The following is a 27,324-nucleotide window of genomic DNA, read 5'->3' on the forward strand; positions in this document are numbered from 1 at the left end:
TACGGGAGTTCTTATAATTTTTTTCAGTAATAGAATATTGCTAGCTATTCTCAAACTACGTATCCCAACAGTATATGTAAGAATACAGGATCTAGTCCCAGATTAATTTACTCTAATAGAACAGTCATACATCCATTCTAATAGAACAGTCATACATAAATTCTAATAGAACAGTCAAATTAAGTGCATATATACTCACTGGTATATAAAAGTAAGGTAATCTGCTCCAGCTATAAGTGATTTATATAGCTGTGGCCAAAATACTGACTTTTGGCATCACAGTAGAGAATACATAATCTTTGATTTGGGCTTGTAAAATGCTGAGGTACTTCATAAATTATTGCAAACTGATGACTTGAAACTCTGACAGTTAAAATTTCAACCCTTGAAACCTATCTCCCAGTCTTCATACTGTGAAATTAGTATACCTAATCTTCATGCGATTTTACAATTCGAGCTCTGTCTGAAAGCAAAAAAACTTCAGACAAATAAAAGAGAAACTTGGAATTCCTTTTGCATCTTAATAGCATGAATAATTGGGTGTAGTCCAGTAATGCAGTAAAGCTAGTATAGAGGTAACACTTAACTCACAGATTTTCTCTCAATGCAGATGCGAGTCCCTATTAATTAGATAATTTGACTATTCTATTAAGATTTGTTTTGTGAATGCTATCTCACTAGGGACCTGTGAGAAGGCTTAGAGCCCAGGGAGTCAGAAACATGTAATCTGCCAGATGTCATTTTGGTGTAGCCGTCATTTTGGTGTAGCCTTCCCTCCTAGCCAACAGAGGGGGATACTAGCCCAAAGACCCCCTTACTTACCACCTAATAGTATGCAATTATATTCCAGATTCCGTTCCAGTTGTGGGTCCATACCTAGTATCCTGAAAAATGTTTAGTGTATCTGTATGTTTCTTTACCTGTCCACTCCCTTGTGAGCAAATGTAAGCTACATAAGTAAGAATGAAAGCGGGAAACTAAGTTTTATCACACAATGTACCACTCTGCGTGGGCAGTTCAAAGGTACCGCCAGTGTCATAATTTGTATAGTGCACTGCTGCAGACCGCAGCGAGTGCATTATAACTTATAACGCACTGGTTGCGGTTTTGTAGACCACAACGAGTGCATTATAAGTTATAATGCACCGACCGCAGTGCAATATACAGATATTGCACTGGGTGCGGTTTTGTGCAGCATAGCACAAGTGCCGGTGGCGAAGACCACTACGACACCTCACCTAATAGGTGGAAAGACACTACACAGATCACTTGAATTCTTTTATAGCCTGACATGTAAAGGTCGATTGTGGGCCATAACGTCACCAATACGTATAATGTTTACAAGCAGCCAATGGCGATCGAAAAAGCCAACACGGGTGGCCACAACTCTAGTCTACATATATATATATATAAACGTACTTATACACCTTACTAGTCTGGTGCCATCTTAGCCCAGATTAAACTGTAGTCCACTTCGACAATGACTCAATAAAACAAATATATTCTAAATAATACTAACCTTTACGTTCGATTGTGGTAACTAGTTTTGTCATGCCACCAGATTCGAGTTTAGCCAGTGTGAATAGTACGAATTAGACTAGTATCGTTTAGTAGTTAGGTTTTGTTTACTTAAACCGTCTATTTAGCTGATTTTTTTGCTCGAGAGAATCACTATGGCGATTAGTCTGGTGCTTAGTCTATATGGCACGCTGGCATGCTGAGCACTACATGATAGAGTGGAACAGCGAATGCAGGTTAGTGCTATAATTATCCCATAGCGTACTAGCTTTCAATATCTCAGGTGGCTGCAGTACTGCAGGGGGAACGTCATCGCAACGTCAGGCTTGGTTACCCACAATCGATGTTAGAAACCTGGCCTTTATAAGTGTTACAGCCGTCTTGTGAGACTCTCCCCACCTATTAGGTGAATGGTACATAACAGCTATACAACGTGCACTCGTGCTCTGCCTGTATAAATGCACTTGCCTTCGGGCCTGATGGCCCTCAGGCTCGTGCGTTTATATCAGGCAGAGCACTCGTGACCGTTGTATAACTATATAATACATTTTCCATGGTGCATTTTAAAAGAAATATAATCTCTGAACACACTGTTTAAGGCTTTCCTTTGTACTGTTCAAGTCTTTTACTAATGAGAACTAGCATGATTTCCTTGTATGGTAGCAGGAACACTGAAGTACATATCATAGTTGGAATGGCAGTCATGGTGAAAATAAAACTATGCTGAAGTGTAACCATCAGTGCTGTCTAAAATATGCAAAGGCTTCACAGAAACAGAACAGTTTATAACTCTACTTCTCTAAATAACTAGCTGTTGTTCCCCTTCACAGTTACCTTTTTATAAAGGTGTTGTCTTAACCAAGTTAGACCAATCTACAATCAAGGCCATCCACGGGGGGTGGCAACTGGGGCATTTTGCCCTGGGCCCCAGCCTGAAAGGGCCCCCAGGAGGCCCCATGAAGGGCCCCTTGAATACCTATTTAAATGATGGATATACTCTAATAGAGCAGTCAGATCTAGATACTCTAACAGAGCAGTCATAGTATTCTTCAGAGGAGCGGTGTAGCAAGCTTGTAAATAAGGAGATATGGTTGGTGAGGGGTAGCTATTGACATTGTCAGCATGTAATGACTTTTTTTTTGTCTTCAACTTAAACAGCTTGGGTGAAGTTGTGATTCAGAATGGAAACCTCCTTGCCCCTGGGGCCCCACTTTAGCTCTTTGCCCTGGGCCCCTTAATTTCACTGGGTGGCCCTGTCTACAACGCTTGGAGCTGAATTATTGCATGGATTATATATACATAGGATTGTTTCGATATTGGAATTTTTGTTTTAGATGTAACATATTTGGAAGGTTTCATGTTAAACGTGACTGGGAATCGCAAAAAGATTAAATGTAAAAGTTTGAATATGATAATACTACAAAAGGTACAGTACTAGTCCAATGTAAATTACACACACACAGACACATATGCACACACACAACAGTTAGCACTTGAAAATTCATACTTTTTCAAGTGCTAACTGTTGTGTGTGTGTGTATGTGTATGTGTGTGTATATGTGTGTGTATGTGTGTGCGTGTGCTCACCCGCATGTATGTGTGTGTGGGCATGTGCGCATGCGTGTATGTGTGTGTGTGTGCGTGTGTGCGTGTGCGTGTTTGTGTGCGAGGCAACATAGCCACATTAGTCTAGTAATTAAAAGGTTCCTAGTTCATTACCCAATTATGCCTACTTGGTGTTGTTGTTTCCTTGAGCAAGGAACTTTGTTCACTTTGCTCCAGTCTACCCAGCTGTATAATGGAAACCTGGTGACCTAGTGACAACTGAGGAAGCAGCCTTCCCATCTCATTATAGTAGTATATATATTTTGTGGAATCTAACTATATATGAGTGCCTGTAAACAAATTGTTGATATAAATAATTAACATTACAACCAGATTTCCTTATTAGAAATTGATCACTACATGATTTAAGACACTTTAGGGTTCTGAAAAAGGATATTTGTGACTGTCTCTGGGAAAACCGTTCTTATCGCCCATTTAAAAGTATTGAGAAATGTTTGTTTTAAATATTCGGAGTGTTGTAGCTGGTCAGTGGTGGTAGCTACGCATACCACATTTTCACATGTTTTACAGCAGTTCCTTACCTTCCAGGTCATCCACTGAAGAAGTAACCAACAGCTAAGTTTCCTGCCATTTTAGATAGTTTTTAAACCGAGGTTGTCTGTATCAGGCAAGCTCCAGAAGGGTGGGAGGTGGGAGCCCTGGAAGGCGGGCAAGATGGTGTTCAAAAATTGAAAAAGAACGTGCTGGGATGAATTAGGCCAAGTTATGGGTCATTCAGGGCTCAGAACTGGCTAAAATGAAAGGAAATTTATAGCACAGGTCATTGTCCAACACCACGGAGCTGTACAGCCACACACAGTCATCTCCTGGTTGGCCAGGGACCATCAAGACTCCAGACCACTCGTACGGCTCGCCACTGTGCATAAAAATGCAGCCAGCAAAAGCAGGTCACTTTACTCTGGTCAACTATGACAGTGAAATTTGATAGTGCATTCATTAAGCTTTGTGTTCGTGTGAAAAAATCAAACTTCTTTTCTTGGGCGATAAGAATGGTTTTTGCACATTTATCGGAACCTACATGCCATGAGTTAGTTAGTGTGGCAGGTTGTGTAGTGCACTCTTAAGCCAATAGCCCATCAACTGTGCATGGTAAGTTAGGTAGAGGCCTAGTATCATAGATTTCATTGTGCTAGATTCAGGATCAGACACATTAAGATTCCATCATCAAGGTAGCTTTTGCCATGTAAACTTTTCTGTATGGTTTTTCACAGCATTACTTTGAGATGCTGTTTGTTTTGGTGATACTGATGATCCCTTCTGCATTACCATATTATTGAGTACTATTGTTATTATTGTAATATGTATGTATTCATAGGATCAGACCAGATATACGCTTGGGAAAAAAGAACAAATAGATAAAGGGTGTCAATATCAAATATCTGTAAGAAAGTTACTAACATAGTATTTGTAAGGTGTGTGTCATGCTCTTTCTTGTTCCTCAGCTCATCTCCATCCCAGCGTATAATAATAATAACACTGTTGTGGTGACTCAGTCCACACAATTACCTATATGTGATCAATCAATTGCACCCAACTACCAAATTTCTTTGATCCAGCAATACAACTATAATGGCAAGAGCAACTATTCACTTCATTTATTACTAGAGAGTGATCCAGCAGCATTGCAAGCATTGGCTGTCTTCACAATTTCCATCAGCAACCATGAAAGATTTGATCAAAGTGCTGATAAGTTTGTAAGTGCAATATGAAGTTGTACCATCTATGTGTATATGTAATACGTAGTTATACCATGGGCACAAGTGCATATATACAGGCAAAGCACAAGTGCCCATGGTATAACTAATATGTTCTAGTTTAGCATGCAGACTCACCTAATTGACAAAATCTTTAGTTGCTATACCCTTCTCTTATTATAAGGAACCAAGTAAGCTGCGATTGTGGGGTTGAATTTGCCAAACAAATTGTGATTGTGGAATTCAATTTTAATACATCAAACAGTAGTTAGATTTTACTTTTGCTAATATAGCAATTTTAAGAGACTAGTGTTAATTATGTTACTTTAATTGCTACATTTACAAAAGTAAAAAACAAACTACTGTTGATGTATTAAAATTGAATCCTACAATCACAGCTTGTTTGGAAAAATTACTATTACAGTTGATTTTGGATTGTTTGCGAATTTTGAACAATCTACCAGACACATGGTTTTCACCCATGCGAGCTTCTTTACAATCAAGCTCCTTGTAATAGCGCAACCAAATTACTTGCCACCTTAGATTGTTATAGGGACATACTGAGCTAGTTATTCAGCACATTCAAACATTACAAGTAGTCAAGTTTGCAACTCATGTGTGTGAATTTTCATTTGCATTTTGCAAGCAACCTGAAATCAGCTGTAAGTCTTTAAGATGTCTTCTACTAGTCAGAACCGTGCCTCCATAATTATAATAGTACAAAGGAAATACTTTGATGCAGTGCTACCTCAAATGCCAATAAATAAGTTAAAATAAATTAATTAACACGTGCAATGGCAGATCCAGGTGGGGGGAAGGGGGGGAGGGGGAGAGGGAGTTGCTAAATATGAAAACTAGCATGCATCTGCAATACAATCAATGTCGTGCATGGGCACACTTAGCCATGTAAGTAAGTGGAAATGATTCAAACTGAATTATGTTTTACATGTTTTTTCTTATTCAAGTGTATAACACTCACATAGCCAGCAAATTTATGCGGGTGACAGAAAACATAAAGTTAATAAAATGTTGACCTAACTACTGACTTGTGTAGCACAACATTAACTTGTAAATTCACATACTTGCAGCCAAGCTACTTGTTTCCCACTGACCACAACAGCAGCATGACGAGTTTTGGTTCAGAATGCTTTAGTGATAAAGTACACGTAAGTTATAAATATCTGCATGCATTGTGACCTATTATTCTTACATCTATAGAAAGAGTATTTGTGTTCAGACAATTGTGATTCGCTGCAATATAAGGACACAGATCGTGAAAAGTGCATACGAGAGTGTGTAAGTGATACTTTAGCTATGCACTTACTGCAAATGAAGATTTCATTATTATAGTGCTACATATATGCAATTGTTCTTTTTTAACCAGCTAGCAAATTTCCCATTAGAGTTATATCTGCTACACAGGCTTGTAGTGGCCTTCTTTGCAGGTCCCTAGTGCAGAGGCCTATGATAATGTCCAGACACCAGACAAAATATGGTCAAATAGCATAGATGTCTGACCATAATGCAATTTGTCTGGACACAGGGTCCCATCAAAGCACAAGGAGGGAGTCTAAAAGCCAAGATGGCATGCACTGTTGCACTGTCTATGTTAACAATGCAAGGGAGTGGCCACTAATGTACCAATACCATTACAACACTGGTGTACTGTAGCCACATAACAGCTGCATCAAGACTTGTGACATAATAAGATCCTTCTACTATGTTGTGGATACAATAGGATAAATTTTCCATGTCCAGTCAATTTAGGAACCGTTGCATTATCAACCACTACTGAGATCATGTTGCAATAATATTATTCATGCATCCAGAGTCTCAAAATGGATCTGTATGTTTTTTAATATTACTCATAAATTATTGTGGCTATTAACATGACAAAACAACATTCCATAAATATACATGTTCTCGGATTCTTCTGAATACCTCTATAGTTATGATGTCTGTAAATTTGTATTAATGACATGTATTTAGCTGAGCTGAATATGAACTTGACAGGACTTTGTTCCTAACCTTTGACCAGACTTCACTGTATATGATGGCTGCTTCTTAGGGTGGCAGTATAAAATGGTTTATTGATATTTTAACAGAGTAGTCAAATGCTCTAATGCAAGAAATACATGGAAAGTTCAGTTACACGCCATACATTCATTACACCTTGTTTATACTTAATGTTGTTTTGTCCACTCACTTACCGGAATGCATATTTTATTCATTGCTTTCTTGAATTTAGGAAGATGCAAGTGAATACCGTATTAGTTTAAGGAAATTCTTTCCAAGTAGTGAAACCTTGACAATTTGGGTAAGTGACTACACATAAACAGTGTCAGTATGTAACATCACATGTCATAGCATTTTTGGCCTATCTTATAGGGACTGTAGAACTCTCTTTACTGCATTTATTTCTTTATGGAGGGCGTTAGTAGTTGTGGATAGCAGTAATTGGTATATTTGAGATTATTAATGCAAAGGACCTGAGGGGTATATCGGTTAAAGAGGTTTAATGTATTTCATATCAAAGTAACAAAGTATTTTTAGATTGTTTGTTGTTAAGATTGACATATGTATAACATATAAGCAAGTATATTTTAGGAGAGGCTGTTGTTTTTAAGTTATTGTATATAGTAACCACAAAATATTTTTGTAGTGATACAGTTGTAGTGTGTGTACACTTCCACGATCCCAGCATACACATGTGGTGTGTCATACAGTATTAGAAGCTGTCATGACACACCATTGAAGTATGTGTGTGTATTAATAGGAGCTGATTTTCATGCATACATTGCTCTGTGATATCTGTTCTGAATTTGAAGATTTTTAGACTGAGAATGCTTTGTCATTATTACAATCAAGAGTTAATAATAAGAGAGGAGAGTGTCTAATGGTGTATAGTCCTGTAATAGATGATTGCGCAGAAGTTAAACGGCTTCTTTTCCGTGTAATGTATAGGCTTCTAGTATTTGTTCGTTTTGTTACCGAAGTTAGTTTAGCCGCACCATAATGAATCCTTGAGAATATTCGAAGACTGAACCAAAGACTGAGCTGGTATGTACAGGGAACAGTGCTCCTTCAATTGAAGAATGCTCAGAGGTAGGGTAACATGGTGACGCAGTGAAAATTCAAAGCGATACTCCGTCTAGCTTCAGTTCAGTGTTATTGGTTTCTCAGACGTGCTCCCCCAGAGTTATGTTTGAGGTTAACAGCCTCACTTCTTTACACAAAAGAGCAATGCTCTTCATGGTGAACTTGTACATTGAACTCACGTCCTTGTGTCTGGGATAGTCTTTGTGGTTAAATGCGAAAATATACTAGCCAGTCTGTATGTTACGTGGAAAGGAAGCCATTTAACTTCTGCACAATCATCTATTACAGGACTATACAGTGTTAGACACTCTCCTCTCTTATTATTAACTTTTGTTACAATTGATTGGCATTAACATCATTGCACCCATTTCTTGGCCACCACATTTTGTTGTACAATTTTTTAACCCTGAACTTTTTAAAGACTATTGCACTTTTTCACAGCTTATTGTATGCTTGATTTTATCCTACCAGTGCTACAGTGCGCCAAGGCATAAACTTCCAAAATCCAGTTCAAGCATGCATTTTTAAAATTACATATCATTCCTTATCTTTGTGCTATAGCATTGCAATAAATAGTATTTATTGTAGTGATCAGTTATATCCAAAAGTATATTGAAAATTCATTAGTATGGCTGTTTAGATGGTGTGCACTAAATAGAAATTATGTTTGATTTTTATATTTTTAAAAATAACTGTTAACAACTTTTAGGCCAGATTAAAAATGGGAAATCTATTCTGTAAGTTTTGTTAAGCATTCTTTTAGGGAAAAGGTGATAATAATTTGAATACAATTAATTAATTTTTGAAACCCTACATACGTTTTTACGAAATTACCTGAAAAACACATAATCTGTACTAAACTTGAATCAAAAATAAATTTTCAAAATTTGATCAGTAAGAATCAGGGAGACATCAATAACAATTCATGTGGTACATAGTTTTTAAAATTCTGATGTAAAACATAGAACCACTTACAAAAACTACAAAAATGGTATTTCAAAATTATCCGCCATTTATAAAGGTTTCCATGGCAACTAAAGGTGCAACAGTTAGGTTGTGCTACAGGGTGCTCCCACACCAAGAACTGATTTGATTACTCAATGCAACTGGGAGATATACACTTTATTAATTTTTGGAAGTTTATGCCGTTGTGCACTATACCAATTATTATTTTCATTGAAGTATATACTGTAGCTGTTGCAGCTACACCTGTACTCTGTGTATTAATCATTTCTAACTATACAAACTTTGATGATCTCTACAAGTGTCAATACTCAGTGGCAGATCCAGGGGGGGAGGGCACAGGGGAACGTGCCCCTCCTTCAAAAATTGCATACAAGATCAAGATATTCTAATAGAGCAGTCAATTATTCTAATAAAGCAGTCACAATGTTCTGAGGCAATGTAGCTTACTAGGCTTGCACCAATGATGCCGGCATAATTTCGAGCATAATAGGCTAACAAAAGAATCAAACATTATGCCAGCATAATAGGACGATTTTCAAGAATTTTAATTAAAATGCGCAATTCACGCATCAGAAATACTGCACAACATGAACATACTGCACATTATTACTGAATTTTATATCAAAAACCTTGTAGTGTTATTATTTTTACCATTTCTTGACTGATTATTCACATTTTATGGACAGGATACTCTAATAGAGTAGTCACTTACTCTAATACAGCAGTCAGGAAATGCAAATATACTCTAATAAAACAGTCAGCACTCGAACATAATCTAGATTTTGAGAGCATAATTTTGAGTATAATAGGCTGGATTTTTGAGCACTGCTCAAAAGCATAATAGGCAATTTTCAAAGCATAATTGGCTCAAGCCTATAGCTTACTTATGAAGCTATAAATAAGGATTTTACTTTACATAACATACATGATATAATATATATGTGAATATATATGTAAAGGGTAACTAGCTATTACTGTTGTGACATTTTTTTCCTCTTCACCTTTTTTCAGCAAGGTGCCCATTCCATCAAAACTCTGGATCTGCCCCTGATACTCAATGCCATACTAATTACGTATGCATTGTTTAATTCTATTCTGCAGTTTACATTTTTCTACAAGAAAGAATATAAATACAGATGTGGATATAATCCAATACAAATTACATCTCTCAATGCACGATGTAAGCTTATGGTAACTCTTATAATGTGGTATGTATTTTATATCCACACAAAAACAGCCAAGCTGTGAAAAAAATGGTGGAGCCTTAAAAGCCTGAGTGAAAAAAGTTGTGAAATCAAAGGTGGCAGCCAAGAAATGGCTGCAATGGTGTTAATGCTACTTAATTTTAACAATGTACATAGCCATTATTAAAATTTTTAGCACTAACATCATTGTAGCCATTTCTTGGCTGCCACCTTTGATTTCACAACTTTTTCACCAAGACCACACCATTTTTCCACAGCTTAGCTGTTTTTGTGTGGATTTTACTTTTTTTGTACTTACAAGGCCCCAAATCCAGCCTATGGCTGAGTTTGAGGTTTGTTTTTACTCACATTTCTTCTTTTCTATTAGGTATGAGGCTGTTATGCTCCAACAATTGAGCATTATGCTTTTGAGCAGTGCTCAAAAATCACCTATTATGCTTTTGAGAATTGTCCATTATTCCCAAAATTATGCCACCATAATTGGCCAATTTATTGCTGTATCAGGCCATTATCATTGATGTTTAAGCTTCAAATAGTCTTGAATTCTTTAGCTGGTTGCTGTATTAAAGTATTCATTTCAATGTGATTCCTTTATTATAGTAAATAATATCCAGTAACTGTTTTATTAGAATTTCTGACTGCTCTATTAGAGTATCTCGATGTTTTCTGCAATCTGCAGATTTTCCTACTTATAATCACCTCAGAATGCTAATATAATTGCTGATTCCCACACATACCTATTATGCCCAAAATTATGCTGGCATAATCGCTGCATCCCTATTTTCTATGTAGATACAATGATGATTATTGACTTATAAATGTATTTCATTGCATGATTTAATTCAATATTTGATAATATTATTGTAATACTCTAATAGAGTGTACATATTTTTGAAGACTTCTAATAGAACATATATTGAATGTTCTAAAACAATCTAATACTTATACTGGTAGATCTATGAAATTACAAACGTTTGATTATTTCAACTAGAAATTTCATGTATAAAACACAAATTAAGTAAGGTGATCAGCCAAGGTAGCGGTGGTTCAGTGGTTAAGATGCAGGTGTTAGGTATGGAGGTCCCTGGTTTGAACTCTGGTAAGTTGTTGTTTTTCCCCAATTTTTTTTGCACATCTTTTTTTTAACCCTATGGTGACTGCTCTATTTCAGTATCTTGATCCTTCGATTTTACACTTGCTTGATTTTTGCTTTACAACTTTGTTGCTGTAACTTTATTACTATTCAAACTATCAAAAGGCACTACTACGATGATCAGCCTATCTAAACACCAATTTTCAAGTTATTTCTATACTCAGTTTACCCAGTAAACGTGACAGAAGTTTAATTTTTTATGTGAATAAATGCTCATAACTCCCTCAGATTCACAACAAACTTGGTACATATATCCACCATTACATGCTCTTTATTTGTGCCAAAGATCAAGGCAATTGAGTTACACATTTGCATTTTATAGCAATTTTTGCAAAGTGTGTGAAAAGAAATTTAAGCCTCTGTAGCCCCCCCCCCCCTCACAACATAAGAAGAAAAAAACGAAGAAATTTTGAACACCCATATCTCACAAATGGCTGTTGTGAATTTAATCAAATTAATTTTGCTGTGTGGTGTACCCTACCTGGGGGATAGCTATCATGCAAAAAATGGTGTGCTTTGGAGAAGGGGCCGTGGATAGGGATGCGGCGATTATGCCGGAATAATTTCGGGCATAATAAGTATGCGTGGGAATCAGGAATTATGCTAGCATTTTCAAGTGATTATAAAGCTTTAACAGTAGGAAAATCTGCAGATTGCACAATTCCGTTAAAAAAGATCGAGATACTCTAATAGAGCAGTCAGAAACTCTAATAGAACAGTCACTGAATATTATTTACTATCATAAAGCAATCGCATTGAAACGAAATACTCTAATACAGCAACCAACAAGACTATTGGAAGCTTAAACATCAATAAAAATGGTCTGGTACAGAAGTAAACTGGCATTATGGTAGCATAATTTTGGGAATAATGGGCAATTCTCAAAAGCATAATAGGTGATTTTCTGAGCACTGCTCAAAAGCATAATGCTCAATTTTTGGAGCATAATAGCCTCATGCCTAGCCGTGGAGCTATGCATGCATGAAAAAGCTGTTTTCTTTCTTCCTGTTAATATACTCACAGTGTGGTCGCCGGATTTATTGGCCACATGACAGTCTTGATTCATGCAAAAACAACTTAGGTGAAACGTTGTGAAATCAAATATGGCAGCTATGAAATGGCTGCAATTGTGCTAATGATAATAAATACAAATAGCCATTATTAAAATTATTAACATCATTGTAGCCATTTCATGGCCATCACTTTTGATTTCACAGCCTTTTTCATCTAAGCTTAATTAAGGTTACGGTATAGTCACGGGCAATCATTCAAAATTTTGAATGCCTATCAATTCTTTTTGAGAAGACCATAAAACCAGTCTAGCAGCGTGAAAAGTTTCAAATGAAGGTGAAGCCCTTCATATGTAATGTTTTTATGTAGCTACAGTGTAGTTTGAGGCAGGTGGAACACTACAACTGTTGTAGTAACACAAGTAAGCCAGCCCATACATCGCTCAGTTCCAGCTGTCACTACCATATTTTTCCGCCGCCAAATACAGCAAAAGCTGTAGGTTGTATTGGCATTTCTAGGGCATAGTGATACTGTATATTAAATTTGTTAGGTCCTGTGGAAGCGTTTTTGGCGTGTTTCTCCCCAGTGACTCGGATACAAGCCTTCAAAGAGCTTGTTTCACCCGAAAAAACTACTAAAAGTTCAATAAAACGTCTATACTACCAGTAACTTAAAAAATCGCTTCCACAGGACCTAGATATTTTAGTTGTTTAGCCATTTGTGTTGAAATTATAAGGATTCAGTAATCTGTTAGTCTGGGTTTTGGTGGCGCGTTTTTATAAAACATCACTCTATTGTAGACCACACACCCTAGAACAGTCGTTGTTCTGTAGTAAAAACAAACAAGCACAATTAGTTGTATTGCTAACACAACACAGTTGTTAAAATTATTTATCCCTGCTTGGCTTAAAGCAGGTTTGGTAATTTGTTCCGCTCACGCATTTTAAACTATTCCGTAACCTTAATGCCAAGCTCTTTTATACAGTTTGGATGTTTTAGCATGGCTTTCACTTATTTTACTTTATTAAGCCAACCATAAACTGGTTTTGAGGTTTATTTTTGCACAAAAACTATTGTTCTTATTAGTATGGTATAGTGCTCTACCAATGCAAAATATACCTACCGATCCGATACCAAAGCCAAAGAATCTATAATGATCACTGCTTTATAATTTTGTGCTTGCTTGTTTGTGGCTATAGCTATGTATATAAAGTTGTGTTATAGTGCTGTATTTATTTGAAATAGTGCTGTATAGTAAGGGACATAGTAAATTCCTTCCAAGTCAACTGTTTGTTTATTAGGATATATTTTTATTTGTGACTATTCATCAGATTTACACCAAACTTAGTACATGATTTTTCCACAGTATTTTCTTAAAGTAATTTAAACATACTGAGCTCCTTAACAAAGAAAAACAAAGAAATTAAGCCTTTTTTTAGGAAATCTTGCTTACATTTGGTATTTGGGGTACTGATGGTAAAAGGAATTTGCAGTGCAAAAATAATTTCAATTTGAGAAGGGAGCACAGGGCTACGTGTGTGTGAAAATCGTGTCTTCTTTCTTCCAGTAAATATACCCACAGTGTAGTGTACCAGTTTTCTTGCATGGGCAGAATGATGCAATACTGTGTGTCTTGATTCATGACAAGGGTGTGCACCACACTACATTGGAATACTGGACCTCTCTTATTACAGACAATAATTGAGACCAAGAATTTTAGACCAATATTTGCTGTTATATAGAGGGTTTCCTCTTTTAGTGGTAAAAGTCTACATGTAGTCAGACCTGTTGTAACCAAAAATTTTGTCCTTATGGAATTTTTCTATTGTTTGCTTAATTTGGGGATTCTGTTAAGAGAGGTTCCGCTGTATACTTAAACTAATAGCTTCATATACAACATTGCACATTGCTGTGTAATGAATTATTTTGTAGGTTATCCTTCAACCCCTCCAAGAAATTTATCACTGCTCTCAAGCAACAGTACTGAAGAAGGGACTCTAACTATTAATCTGACATGGATTCCTCCAGAATATAGTCATGGAAACATAGAATATTATAGTGTAGAATTTTACTATAATGACACTGACATGCCTGTAAAAGTGGAAAAGAGAACAGAGGTACGTTTTTTATATCATGTGCAAAATTTATGTATTTCCACAAATATTAAACATTTTCTTGAAGGAATTAAATGTGTACTACCATAGCACATGTTTGTAAGTGCATACTGCTTTTTAGGTGCCTGCATATAGTCTGGTACTGCTAACCCTTTTTACACCACTAACCTTTTGATGAGTTGAGCAGCATTCACAGTAAAACGGTCTGGTCACAACCATATACTGTACTGAACTTGTGCTCAATGGCAGCACCAATAAAATCGTAGCATTAAGTTCAATATGCAGTTGTGATCAGATCCTTTTACAGTGGGTGCCAGCCAATACATCAATAAACAAGTGGCAAAAGCACTAGACTAGCCTCAAAGACATAGCATTGTAGACTCTACATGTAGCTGATAACTATTTGAGTAGTTTCTAAACCATGGTAACAAATCAGTTGCCAATTTTTGTACCAGGGTGGAGATGGCATGAGTTGAATTCCTTGATAAATTCACCAAGGCACTTAGTGAATACATAGGCAACAGATATCAGTGGTAGAATAAGTTGTGTGGAATATGTATCAGGCAATGGGAGATCTGTACTGCATCCCAAAAGGCAGTTTCATAGGAAAGAGAAATGCATAAACACTGATTATATTTGTATTTGTATTTGTATTTTAGGGATAAAGGCTTATGCCTATTATAGACTGAATTACAAGTCATTCACTTCTCAGAATTGGCAAAAAAGGAAATGAAACTTACAGTTCTCCAACAACCTTTGCTAATTGTAGGTTTCAACAGTAGAGATGAAGTACACTAAAATTCACCATTAATTAACCCATTGCCAGCTGAACTCCTGGTGACTACTAGCTGAACTCCTGGTGACTACTAGCTGAATCATCGAATTGCATAATAATACCCTTACCATACAATGAACTACTACAAGTGAAATTTAAACATTGAATCTAGTGTTACTATGCATTTAATTGGTTACATCATTCTTACGGGATACACTGAATGGGCTGCTACTCCATCGTCTTATGTAAAGCTCCTTCGATAGGAGGATCATCGAGTCAAAGGTAGAGCTTGGAATTGTTGAGTGGAGTAATTTCGCATGATTTCACGTGATTAGTGACTGTAGACAGACTGTCCTGTTAAGCCTGTGCTACTATTCCTCCATCGTGCCATTAAACTTCGTTTCCATAGCTTCGCTTTGTTGCAGTGAAAATGTGACGTACTCGAGCATGTGCCTCCTCATAATATCCTAATTAAGAAATTTTAAAAGTTACTTATAATAGTACACAGCAGCCATGTTTGAATTTTGCTGTTTACGGAGTTACATGCTCCCTTGTCCACAGGACTTGATGTGCTCCTGAGTTTACTTACAGTGTGATCCATTCCACAGCTGATTTCTTCATGATTTGTCCCATTTTTGCTGTTGCACATGCGTATCTGCACTTGTGACCACCATGCCACATCTGGGATAAAGCAACCAACTGTTGACTTTACCTGTCTCCATAACACTTTCTTAACTTAATTGTTTTCAACTCAAAGTATGATTTAATTTGCCTGTTATGAAAGGTTACACTTTGCACTATTGTATAACAAACACGCACTAGTCCTGGAAGGATCCAGTTAACCCAGAAACAGGACCTCTACAGGCGTGTCCACTTTAGCACTAGCACATCTCACTATTACACACACTGAACAGTTTATAGCAAAGCTAGATTTTATTTTCTGTGTGATTTATATTGCCATGCCCCCATATGGCAGCTACCGCTGTTCAGATCTGCCGCTGTTAGTGGGTTAAGGACAAGTCTAGTGGTGTGCCGTATGACCAATCTTGGGTAAGGTCCACAATTGATCACTTTTACAAATTGATCCCTGTACCATTGTAGGGTGCCCATGGTAGAATTCCATTGCTAGATACATCATGAAACCAGAGACATGATTGGTTTCTTCACAGAAATATCACTTTTGTATCTCAAAATTTATTTTTATAATTTCATGCTCACACAAGTACCTGATGAACTTATTTTCAATTACAGTACCCTGTCCTGTGGAGAGGACTGCACCTAGCCACAAGTCCACAGCATCTGTACTAAGGATGAGCTTGTCAGTTTTGGTTGGGAAGTCTAGAATGGGTGAAGAGACTAAACATTGCCTATAGAGTGTTGAAAGCTTGCTGGTGTTCTGACGTCCAGGAAATGGACTTTGTTGCTGGTAAGGTGGGTGAGGAGGGCTGCAATATCTACAAATTTGTTGACAAAATGCCTGTACAAGTTGGCTAATCTCAAAAACAACCTCATGCAGTTCCTTGGTGGATTTTGGAGGTGACCAATTAGCAACAGCTGGTTTTCTCTCTAGTGAAGGGTCACACCATTTGGAGAATACTGAAATCCAAGATGAATGACAGAACTCATACCAAAGGAACATTTAGAACCTCTCAAGGTGAAACCAGCCTCCTTTAGTTGTCCCAGAATCTTGTGTAGATCTGTAATGTGAGATTGCATGCAATCAGAGTACATTATGCAGTCATCCACATAATTATCTACAGAATACTTACAGCTCTTTAACACTGTATCCAGGCCCCGTTGGCAGGTTTTGGTGGCTCCAGTTAAGCCATAGGGTATCACTGTAAGTTCCCAGAGTTCATAGCCATGTCCCAGAAAAAATGCTGTTTTCTCAATTGAATGACTGTGCATAGGGAACTGCCAGTAAGCACTGCACATGTCAAGCTTGGAGAGGATACGTTTACCTGCACATTTGAGCTGTGGTCCCTCAGCTGGGGTAACAGGATAGGATTCCCTTTATGTGACATGGTTCAGCTGAACAAAGTCAATACAGATGTGAAGTTCTCCATTGCTCTTGGGGACTTAAACTGCTGGTGCACACTAGTGGCTTTTGCTTGGCCTCATAATTCCCTCCTATGCCATTCACTGAAGTTGATTGTGAACCTTCTCTACATAGTGAAATGGGATGGAACGTGGAAACCCTTACAGGGGTGGCATTACCAGTGTCAATCACATAATTGGTTACATTCGTTTTCCCCAACTGTTAATACAATGGCAGCTTGTGGTCTGTGATCATATTATGGAGGTCAGATTCACTGGAGTTGATTGTTAACCTTCTATGGGATGGAACATGGGAACCCTTACAGGGGTGGCATTACCAGTGTCTATCACATGATTGGTTACATTGGTTTTCCCCAACTGTTCACGTAATAGCAGCTTGTGGTCTGTGATAATATCATGGAGGTCAGGGTAAACATCTGTTGGCAAGTCAAAAGATGGTTGTTGAGAGCATTGGCATAGCCTGTAGTAATTTCTCATCCAATGTTAGCTTGTTGCAAGAAACAGTGCTGGCTGTATATAACTTCAGCTAAAAGCCAGGGTTCATGGTACAGTAGGCTATCGCCTTGCCAAAGTCAATGATGATATTATGCTTCATTAAAAAGTCACAGCCTAAGATGACAGGAGTCATCAAGTACCATGAAGGTAAGTTCAGCTTGCAGACTTCCAAAGCTAATTGACATCACAGATTTCCGGAAGGAAGGATGTGTCTTCCATCAGCATTGACTAACTGAATACCATGTAAGGGTTGCAAGACCATGACTGAGATGTCTGTACCACAGATAATGGGCAGAGAGTACCAGAGTCTGATACAATTGGAATAGAACAACTGTTAATTGTTTTACAGACTTGGCTACTTTAGGTGTGTGCCTGGTGTGTGCAAAATGTTTGTAAGTGCTCTGTTATGCGAGCATTTTCTAAGAATGTGGGACACTCCCTGCTTGACAATTCTGAGCACCCCTCTCTTACATTTCACTGGTTCCAGCATGCTTTGGCACAATGTCCTCGGCCTCCACAACAGTAGCATTCAATTTCAAGACAGGTTCTACATTTACATGAAATGTGTCCTGGCTTACCACACTTAAAGCTTCAGATGTGTTTCTGGCTAGGCTGCTGAGTTTTTAGAGCTGTGAGCTGTTCCTCTTCCAACTTCTGCAGTCGCCCAACACCAACACTAGGGTTGATTTGGGATTGGTTGAAGCTGTGGGATTCCTCCACCCTGTAGCAGATCAGTCGTAACTCCCAGGCTTTGGCAATGCTTTGACTGTAGTACTGTAGTTAACCTTTGGTTGTAGTTTCAACTGAAGTGATATTTACTCCAGTAACAAGTTAATGAGGTGAAAAAAGAGCTCTGAATCCTTTACAGCAGCAAGTAAGCCTGAAGTAGCCATGTATAGTAGCTTCTTAAATTTCATTAAATTTATGCTTTCTTGGTGACAGGTGATCATGAACAACTATTTTGTCTTCTTCAACATCTGGGCACAGTCTACTCAAAATGGCGGCTTTAAGATGGTCATGCATATCTGTCTCCGTATCACTTAACGAATCAAATATTTCCCAGGAACTGCCTTCAAGGAGCATCAACAGTTCTAAGAGCTGCTTTCCGGCATTCCAACCATTTGCGAGAGAGCACATCACATATCTCTTGAACCATGATTTGGAATCTTCATTGTGCAGCAGTTTGGGTAGAGCAAAACCTTCTCCTGTAGCCATGTTATCGTTCCAGGTTTCAGCACCATAATGATTTTAGTATAAGAAAAATGACAGTACAACACGACCATGAATACAATCATGTGAAAACTCAAAGGGGGAACTTCAATTAGAATACAAATACAAAGCAAGACCTATTACAGATCTATATTATTAGTAATGATATTATTAGTCTATAATATGTGATCGGCTGAGGCCATTTTTGCACATTCCTTGAATTTGCATCTCTGTAATCTATAGTAACAAAAGAGGAGACAACCAAAGTTTCATCCTTTTATGATGAATGGTCTTGGAGTTATAGCGCTTGACAGTTGGAAGTACTTGGAGCAGTAATAAACTCAATTTGTACAGCAACATAACAGGAAATAAATTACAGGTACTTAGATACTTGATCAAAGCTCACAATTGAAATAAGCTACAAAGATGGGACTTGGCTCAATCTGTGCACCATGACCTGGCAAATCAATCAAGATATAGTGCTTCTCCATGTTGACAAAGAAGTAGGCCATTCCAACTAAGAAATGACGACAGTGAATGTTGTTTTTACTGCATTGTTATGTCCATAACTCACATATCCTTTGCTGTGCAAACACAAAACAAAGATTTTTTACTCTCCATAAACTGGGTAACCCAGTGAAGCAAAGGGATTTCAGTGCATATGAACGCAAGTAAAGAGTACATAATATTTTCATTTATCACACGTATATTTGCCTAGTGTATCAAACAGTATGGTAATACCATTTAAGAAGGGATCTAGGTGAAAATTTTGCATGCCATCCAAAATTCTGCTTTCAAAAATCAGTCTAGAGGCATTTTACGCAATGAAAATCACCTTTACGGAATAGTACTAGTACATATATATGTAATACATAATACAGCATTAAATATTACAAAACGCTTACAGGTGACCGGATATAGAATTTTTTTTTAAAAGATGCCAAAACTCAAATTTTAGTCTCACCACCTCACTGCCTCGCTGCCTCACTGACCATAGTCACAAGACTAGAGGCCAAATGAAGCAGCGCACGGTCACCATTGTTTTTATGCCACAATAGCAAACTCACTAATGGGATGTGCCTTTTGGGGCTCTGACAATGCAGGCTTTCTATGCCTTGTCTTTTCTTTTATCTTCAATCAGGCTGCTTGTCTTCTTCTTCTTCCAACGAAACCATATCAAGGCATTAATTTTCCGCTTCAATGCTTCCTTTCAGCAGCATATTATTAAGATGCCACAGAATTATTTCAGAGCTGGGTTTCAGAAGCGCTTCAGTCCTGGTGCTACTATAAAAGGTACACATGCTAGATATCTGCAAATCCATGATTGGGATCTGGTTCACGATAGGTTTGTGGCCACGCCCATCAAATAAAGATTAATAGGTGGACTAATAGCAAATATTATGGAGACCCCACCTCTTAACAATCTAGCCATCTATTTAACAGTAAACAAGATCACCTCACTCCTTGTTGGTATAGCTAGCTGCATACCCCTTGGCTGACTCAAGATATACTCTAATACAACAGTCCTTCTAATACAACAGACATGTATGATAGAACAGTTACAAGTTAAGAAAAAGAAGCAAGCACAATGTAAAATATATATTACATTATTGTTCTAAAAGAGACAGGTGCCCCTTAGCAACAGCAAGGTCAACAGCTGGAGGCACACAGGGATGCTTGGATCTAGAACGCGATCCCCTGATACACATTATTGAAGAGCGCAGCAAGGAGAACCCCAAACTACAGCGAAGCCTGCCCACAACCACATGAATATGGGAAACTCCACTTCTCACTGAGCAAATGGACAAGATGTTTATATGTGATGGTGTCTGCCTTTACCATACCTACAGATAATACAGGTTACATTGTAGCTTGCTGTGCCACACAAAAACTAAACAAACTAGTATTTGTGACCGGGCCTGCAAAAATAGGGCATGTGGGCACAAACTACACCCCATCACTCTACTGATCATATCTTGGTGCTGGAAAAGTATATTTCCATTCTGTAACTTGTATCATGATGCCCATTAAATGCTTACTAAGAGCTAAAAATTGCAATGCCATACCATAATGGTGCAAAACGTTATGAGTGATGGAAGTGTGAAAAAGTAGGCAAAAATCATGTGCCCACATGCCCTATTATCGCAGGCCTGGTCACATTTTTAAAAAATGATAATTTACAAAAGACATAATGATCTATGCAGCCATTATTTTTTAATGTATTTTATTACAAAATTACTATTGTGCGTAGATCAACGGTTTTCCAAAATTCAGTCACAATAATGGTATTCTCTGTTCAGATACAAGTGAATTTGTTTGGATAAATGAAGCTTGTTCACTGATATGCAATGCAAAACTCTGTTCAATTACATACACCAAGAGGTAAAATGCTCAGCCACTTATATTGTCCAAGGGTTCAATTTCTCAGAGGTCAAGGGTCCAGGATTCACTGAAGAGTTCCATTTCTCATTCTGATAACTATGCATGGATAAGTTCTTTACTCCGGTGAAAGTTTTTCAGTTGCATTACAAATTGCACTGATATCACATTTGGTTTTGAAACAGGTATTTCAAACTGTTTTCTGTGTCGATTTGCTTCTTCAGGTGCCATCTTCAAATATGGTAATCCCTACTAAGTACATTCTACCATACACGATGTATCTGCTGTATATCTTTGCTTTCAGAATAATGAGACAGTGTTGAAGGATATGCACATTGATCAAATTGTGGTCATCCGGGTATGCTATGGCTTGTTGTTTCATGTATGTATGTATATTCTATGTAGCTATTTGGGTTTGAAAAAGTACATGTCTATCTATTTGTGTATATAACCAAAATAGCTAAGCTGTGGAAAAATGATGCAGTTTTCAAAAATTGTGAGGACTGTAAACAAAAGGGCATAACTTACTATCCCTTGATTGTTTGATTTGACAATGTAAGTCACAGTTGATCTTTTTAATCACATCCATTTGACTTTCAATTCTTACATTACTTTGTATAGTATCAAGAGTTCATAATATATGTGTACCAGTTTTACACCTAAAATCAAAGGAAAGCCAGAGCATATATATCACATATTGCACTGGTTCACGAGATAATATATTATACACACTGGTACAGTGCATATATCTCGTTAAACACTGCCTTAACAAGATATAACTATATAATACACACTGCTACAGTGCGTATATCTCGTTAACTTGAGATATTGCACACGGGTGCACACTATATCCAGAAATCATTAGATTTCTTTGATGTTATACTTTATCTCTTCTGATATATAGGAAAAGCAAGCAAGGTGTGATTGTGGGTTTGAATTTTGCCAAACAAACTGTGATTGTGGGATTCAATTTTAATACATTAACAGTAGTTTGTTTTTTGCTTTTGTAACTGTAGTGATTAAAGTACCATAATTGACACTAGTCTCTTAACACTGTTATATTAGCAAAAGTAAAATAAAACTACTGTTTGATGTATTAAAATTGAATCCCACTATCACAGTTTGTTTGGCAAAATTCAATCCCACATTCACAGCTTACTTGGTTCCCTATATAAGAGAAGGGTACAGCAACTAAAAATTTTGTCAATTAGGCAAGTCTGCATGCTAAAGTAGAACATATTAGTTATATTACAGGCACTCGTGCTTTGCCTGTATATACGCACTTGCCCTTGGGCCTGTGGCCCTCATGCTTGTGCATATATATCAGACAAAGCACTGGTGCCTGTGATATAACTATTACATACTGTATATATAATAGTATCCTACTCTCATATACCCCTGTAGAAGTACGTATCGTGAAATTATGCTGCAATGACAAGATATTGTGGTTTGTGACATGCGAACAGCCATAAAAAATAAGATTGAGATACTCTAATAGAGCAGTCAGGAAAGGCTGATATACTCTAATAAAACAGTCAGCTCTAGAGCATAATCTTGATTTTGAAAGCATAATTTTGAGCATAATAGGCTATATTTGTGAGCAATGCTCGAAAGCATAATAGGTAAAATTTTGGGCATAATAGGCTGGTGCCTACTAGCAAGAAACACGTACGAAGTGGTCTTAACCCAGAAAGGAATAATTGTAGCTCAGGGAGAAACACTTAGAGTTGGAGTTGATTTGGTTGCTAGCGATGTTGTTAGGCACGCATTCAATCGATACCGTGTTCAACTAATGACATTAATTTTACAAAGAAACACAGGCAAACTCAGAAGTTCTACATCATAACTTCACGATTTGCCCTTCTACAGGGGTATATGAGAGTAGGATACTTTCCTCGGTATATATATAATGAAATCTTGATAGTACCAATAAGTTATCCCAACAACCATCTTCACATTACCATCACAGCACAGAGTAAGCTGCATCCATGTTTGCTAAGAAATGACAACAGACAACATGGCAAATCTACAATTATGTATTGCAATGCTTTTGTTTACCCACAACAGATTTTGTATAATTCCCCGGGTCTTGGTCGTTCTATACTGGATGATATGCATACAGCGTATGCTGCTTTATTATGACACATGGTAGTATGTTGTACAGCCCTTGAAACCATTGCAACTCAATGAGCATATTGACAGGAAGAAACAAAACATGATTTTCACACATATGTATGCAGCTCTGTAATCCCCCTACTGATTGAAACCAAATTTGTGGACATACCTGCCAGGTAGGGAAGTCCACATTACAAATTTGAAGGAAATTGCCCAAGCCATTTCCAAGACACGAATGGCCAAAGTTTGGTTCTCTTCTTCATTTTCTCTTCCCTTTTATATATGATACCACTCAAATGTAATGTTGTCTAGCATGATTGTGAGCATTAAAACAATGAGCTATATAATTAAAGGGTATGGTACCCATTTTGCTTGCGAGCATTCATCCCAAACTAAACAGGATGAATACTCATGAGCAAAACAGGTACCATACCTTTAATTAGCTTGTTTTTAGTCACTCTCACTCTCACTATACGATGTTGCATTTGAGCGGTACTTTATTTCTGAGTATCAATTATTACTTAGGGTATAATACTCTTTACTCAACTGTAAAAAAATGGCTGCTTGGACCGTTTTCTAACTCCTCCATTAGAGTCCTACAAACTAAAATTGAACAACCTGTGTGTCTATCTTAAGTAAAACTGCTCTGAAAGCTATCAGCTTGTTGCACCATACTTTAACCACATCACTGTCATTATGTTTGCGTGTATTTTTTATGTTTATGTGTTAGTTTTGTATGACATGTTTTGGTTTAGGTATGTACTTTCCTTGCCATGTTTGTGTTGTGCATTTTGCATGTATTGTTGCATGCGTTCAAGGTGTGTGCTTTGAACATCCTAATGGGTTTTCTCTCCTGTTTTGCACTTTGCAAAATTTGCCACAACAAATGCACACTCAAAATATTTGGCACACTGTTAAAGTGGATCTCTGTACCAATTTTGGTGGAAATCTGGTCAACACTCACAGAATTATAACCAATTATTCACATTAAAAAATATCAAACTTCTGTCACTCCTACAGGGTAAATTGGTTTCATTAATCAGATAAAAATCGGTCTGTCATTAGAATAACCATCATAGGAGTGCCTTTTGGTGGGTTAAAAGAAATCAAGATTAAGACCATGAAGATACAACACAAAAACCGACAGTGTTACTGTAGTTGCCACGCTACTAGGCAAACCACTTATAGGAATGAGTTGAGTATTGATGGATTATTCATCATTGTAGAATAATATTTCAGTGGTTTAGGATTTCACAGCAATATCCACTGAGTTATACCGCAAAAAAACCAACTACATGTAACAAAATGCAAAGAGTTCAAACAAGGCACCCTGTAGTGAGTTCAGCTTTATACAAGTCATGTTGTAGAGTGTTTAGCGACATAACAAGTCAACCTAGAAAACTCAGCTAACAAATCACCCTGTAGAGAGCTCAGCTACAAAACTTCACCATGTAGAGTTCAGCTGTGTTACAAATCACCTCGTAGAGTGATCGGCCACAATCAAGTCACTGTGTAGTAATTTCAATTACAGTCACTTTGTAGAAAGATCAGCTACAATCTAGTCACAATGTAGAGAGTTTAACCATATATTAGTTACCCTGTAAAGAGTCCAGCTACACTAAAAGTCATCTTGAAAAACAATATGTATGTACATACCTAGTAGTATTACCTACAAAAGAAAACTGTTTAAAAATACACACATAACATTTTTATCTTCTTCCCATAGTAGAGAAAAAGACGATTAACTAAGAATTAATTAAATAAATAAGTAGCTACATGGAACCCCCCTTTATGGACACCCCTGAATGGCGGACAGCCTCTTTACAACAGACAATTAATAAAGTCCCAAATGCAACTTCCAATACCTGTTGGTATTAATTCCCCCTCAATAGCAGACACCTCTCTATTCTGTAACTGGACACAGCATAATTCTGAGACATGGCAAGCACTACAGTACAACACCTCGCTAATTGTGGACACAGGTACTGTAGCAAAGATTCATTGCCAGTTACAACAATCAATCGAACTACATCATTTAATGCTATCTCTGTATTGCCTATTCTACAAAGTGCAAGACAAGACAAAGTGCTGAAGTTACAAGAAGCCATATGAATGCATATACAATTACTGCTGTTAATGCTCTTACCCAGGTCTTCTGAAAATAGTAGCAGGTGCACTTTGAGAATGAACTGCACTACAGGATAAACTACATAATCTGAATAGCCAACCATCTTGATAACTAATCAAATATACGGAATCCAAACAAGTCTTAATGGGAACATGTATAGAATTTTTGTGGTGCCTACTTGTCTGGATACAGTGTAGTAGAGGCCACACACCATAGGTAACCCATGCTCAATAACATCAATTATGTTGCTATTAAACTGATCATATCTGGTTCACATGGTACCCATCTTGCTCCACCACTTGGTCTAGTCACATGCATTAAAACTAATTATTTTAATTTTTTAGAAACCCTTTAAATAAGGACACCTCCATAAAGCATTTATTTCATTTCCCCAATGGTGTTCAGGGTTCCACTGTAAAAACAAAAGCTTCAAAGCTGGCCTCTGACCAGTTTTAGTGTAAGACACTGGTATTCTAAAGAGTAATTCTGATGATAATAACTAACAATAACTTTTAAAATGTTGATTAAAATGTGAAGAGCAAACCAGTTGTTGGGTGATAATACTGCATGTGTAGGTATAATAAGTAATAGATGATACCTCTATCCTTATTTACAGGTTAGAGCTGACAATGGTTGCAAACATTACTCTTGGAGCAGCACTTTGACAATTGATCCAGCAGATTTTTTCCCTTCCCAGCAACCTTCATCTGATGACACACCATATCACAGTAATATCTGCTAATCTCTATCTGTTATGTTTGTGTGTTATCAATGTCATTTGATCACAGGGTATTACATAGCATCAGGAGTCATAGTTGGCTGTATGGTATTTGCGGTAGTGGTATTGACAGTTATAATATTTTTCTGCTGTTATATGTACCAAGCAAATGAAGATCATATAAAAATAGATGTACGTAAGTATTTATATACTATAATATATTGTCTTCCTATGTGTACCTGAACAATACATTCAGTAATACAGGTAACTATGTACTGAAAAGCAAAACTAAAGCAATATATATAATAAAGTCCGCAGTCTTTTATAGCTCAGCTACTTTGTATTAGACTGTTGTCTATGAACTTTATTATAGTGCTATTATTTCTGTGATTCCTTTATAGTCTCCTACATACTACCAATAATAAGCATGTACATATTTCAAATATTACCCCTTTAATTCAGTTTATTTTGTGAACACTTTACTAATTATACGTATGTATGTATATATATATATATATATATATATATATATATATATATATATATCAATAATCAGCATAAAAATATGTGATACATGTATCAAAGGTGGCAGCAAATTAATATGTTGATACAACAGGAGCCATTTCTTTATTATTATCATTCACTATCCCACTAGGGACCTAAGGCTAAAACCTGTGAAGTAGGGAGTCAGAATCATAACACTACAAACTCTGTTAAATTCCTGGCCACCACCAGTATACCAGTGTACTTAAATTTTTATTTCAAAAATACCTTCCCTACTAAAAAGTTCCACATAATTATGTACGTAATAGTTGTAGCACACCCAAGAGGTTTGTATCTGATTTGTAAACACAACACCCGAGGGCCACGGGCCTGAGGGTGGAGTTGTTTACAGATCAGGTGCAAACCGAGTGGGTATGTTATATAAATGATCTGTGGTATGGGGCATATGCAGATCAAATGTGCCCGATTGTAACATGGAATGAACAACAAAGCAAGGCTAATATTGGCACTGTACAGTGGCATAGCCAGGAAAGAATTTTTACCGAGGCAAAGTTGAG

General features: G+C 37.1%; 2 protein-coding genes across 2 annotated transcripts in view; both read left to right on the forward strand.

The window, feature by feature from the left end:
• The window catches only part of LOC136247662 (uncharacterized), a 3,380-nt gene extending 2,679 nt beyond the window's left edge, over positions 1-701 (forward strand). The window contains exon 7 of the mRNA XM_066039492.1: positions 682-701. Within this exon, the coding sequence (XP_065895564.1) occupies positions 682-701 (20 nt within the window). The remainder of the gene's footprint in view (positions 1-681) is intronic.
• A 2,085-nt stretch (positions 702-2,786) lies between these two features.
• LOC136236135 (fibroblast growth factor receptor 2-like) overlaps positions 2,787-27,324 on the forward strand; it is a 45,512-nt gene continuing 20,974 nt past the window's right edge. The window contains exons 1-11 of the mRNA XM_066026238.1: positions 2,787-2,944; positions 4,460-4,525; positions 4,587-4,838; positions 5,927-6,004; positions 6,057-6,134; positions 7,087-7,155; positions 10,005-10,083; positions 14,205-14,389; positions 21,607-21,660; positions 26,162-26,273; positions 26,334-26,455. Coding sequence (XP_065882310.1) covers positions 2,876-2,944; positions 4,460-4,525; positions 4,587-4,838; positions 5,927-6,004; positions 6,057-6,134; positions 7,087-7,155; positions 10,005-10,083; positions 14,205-14,389; positions 21,607-21,660; positions 26,162-26,273; positions 26,334-26,455 — 1,164 coding nt within the window. The 5' untranslated portion in view covers positions 2,787-2,875. The remainder of the gene's footprint in view (positions 2,945-4,459; positions 4,526-4,586; positions 4,839-5,926; positions 6,005-6,056; positions 6,135-7,086; positions 7,156-10,004; positions 10,084-14,204; positions 14,390-21,606; positions 21,661-26,161; positions 26,274-26,333; positions 26,456-27,324) is intronic.

The sequence above is a fragment of the Dysidea avara genome, chromosome 1, assembly GCF_963678975.1.
Source record: "Dysidea avara chromosome 1, odDysAvar1.4, whole genome shotgun sequence".
Classification (NCBI taxonomy): domain Eukaryota; kingdom Metazoa; phylum Porifera; class Demospongiae; order Dictyoceratida; family Dysideidae; genus Dysidea; species Dysidea avara.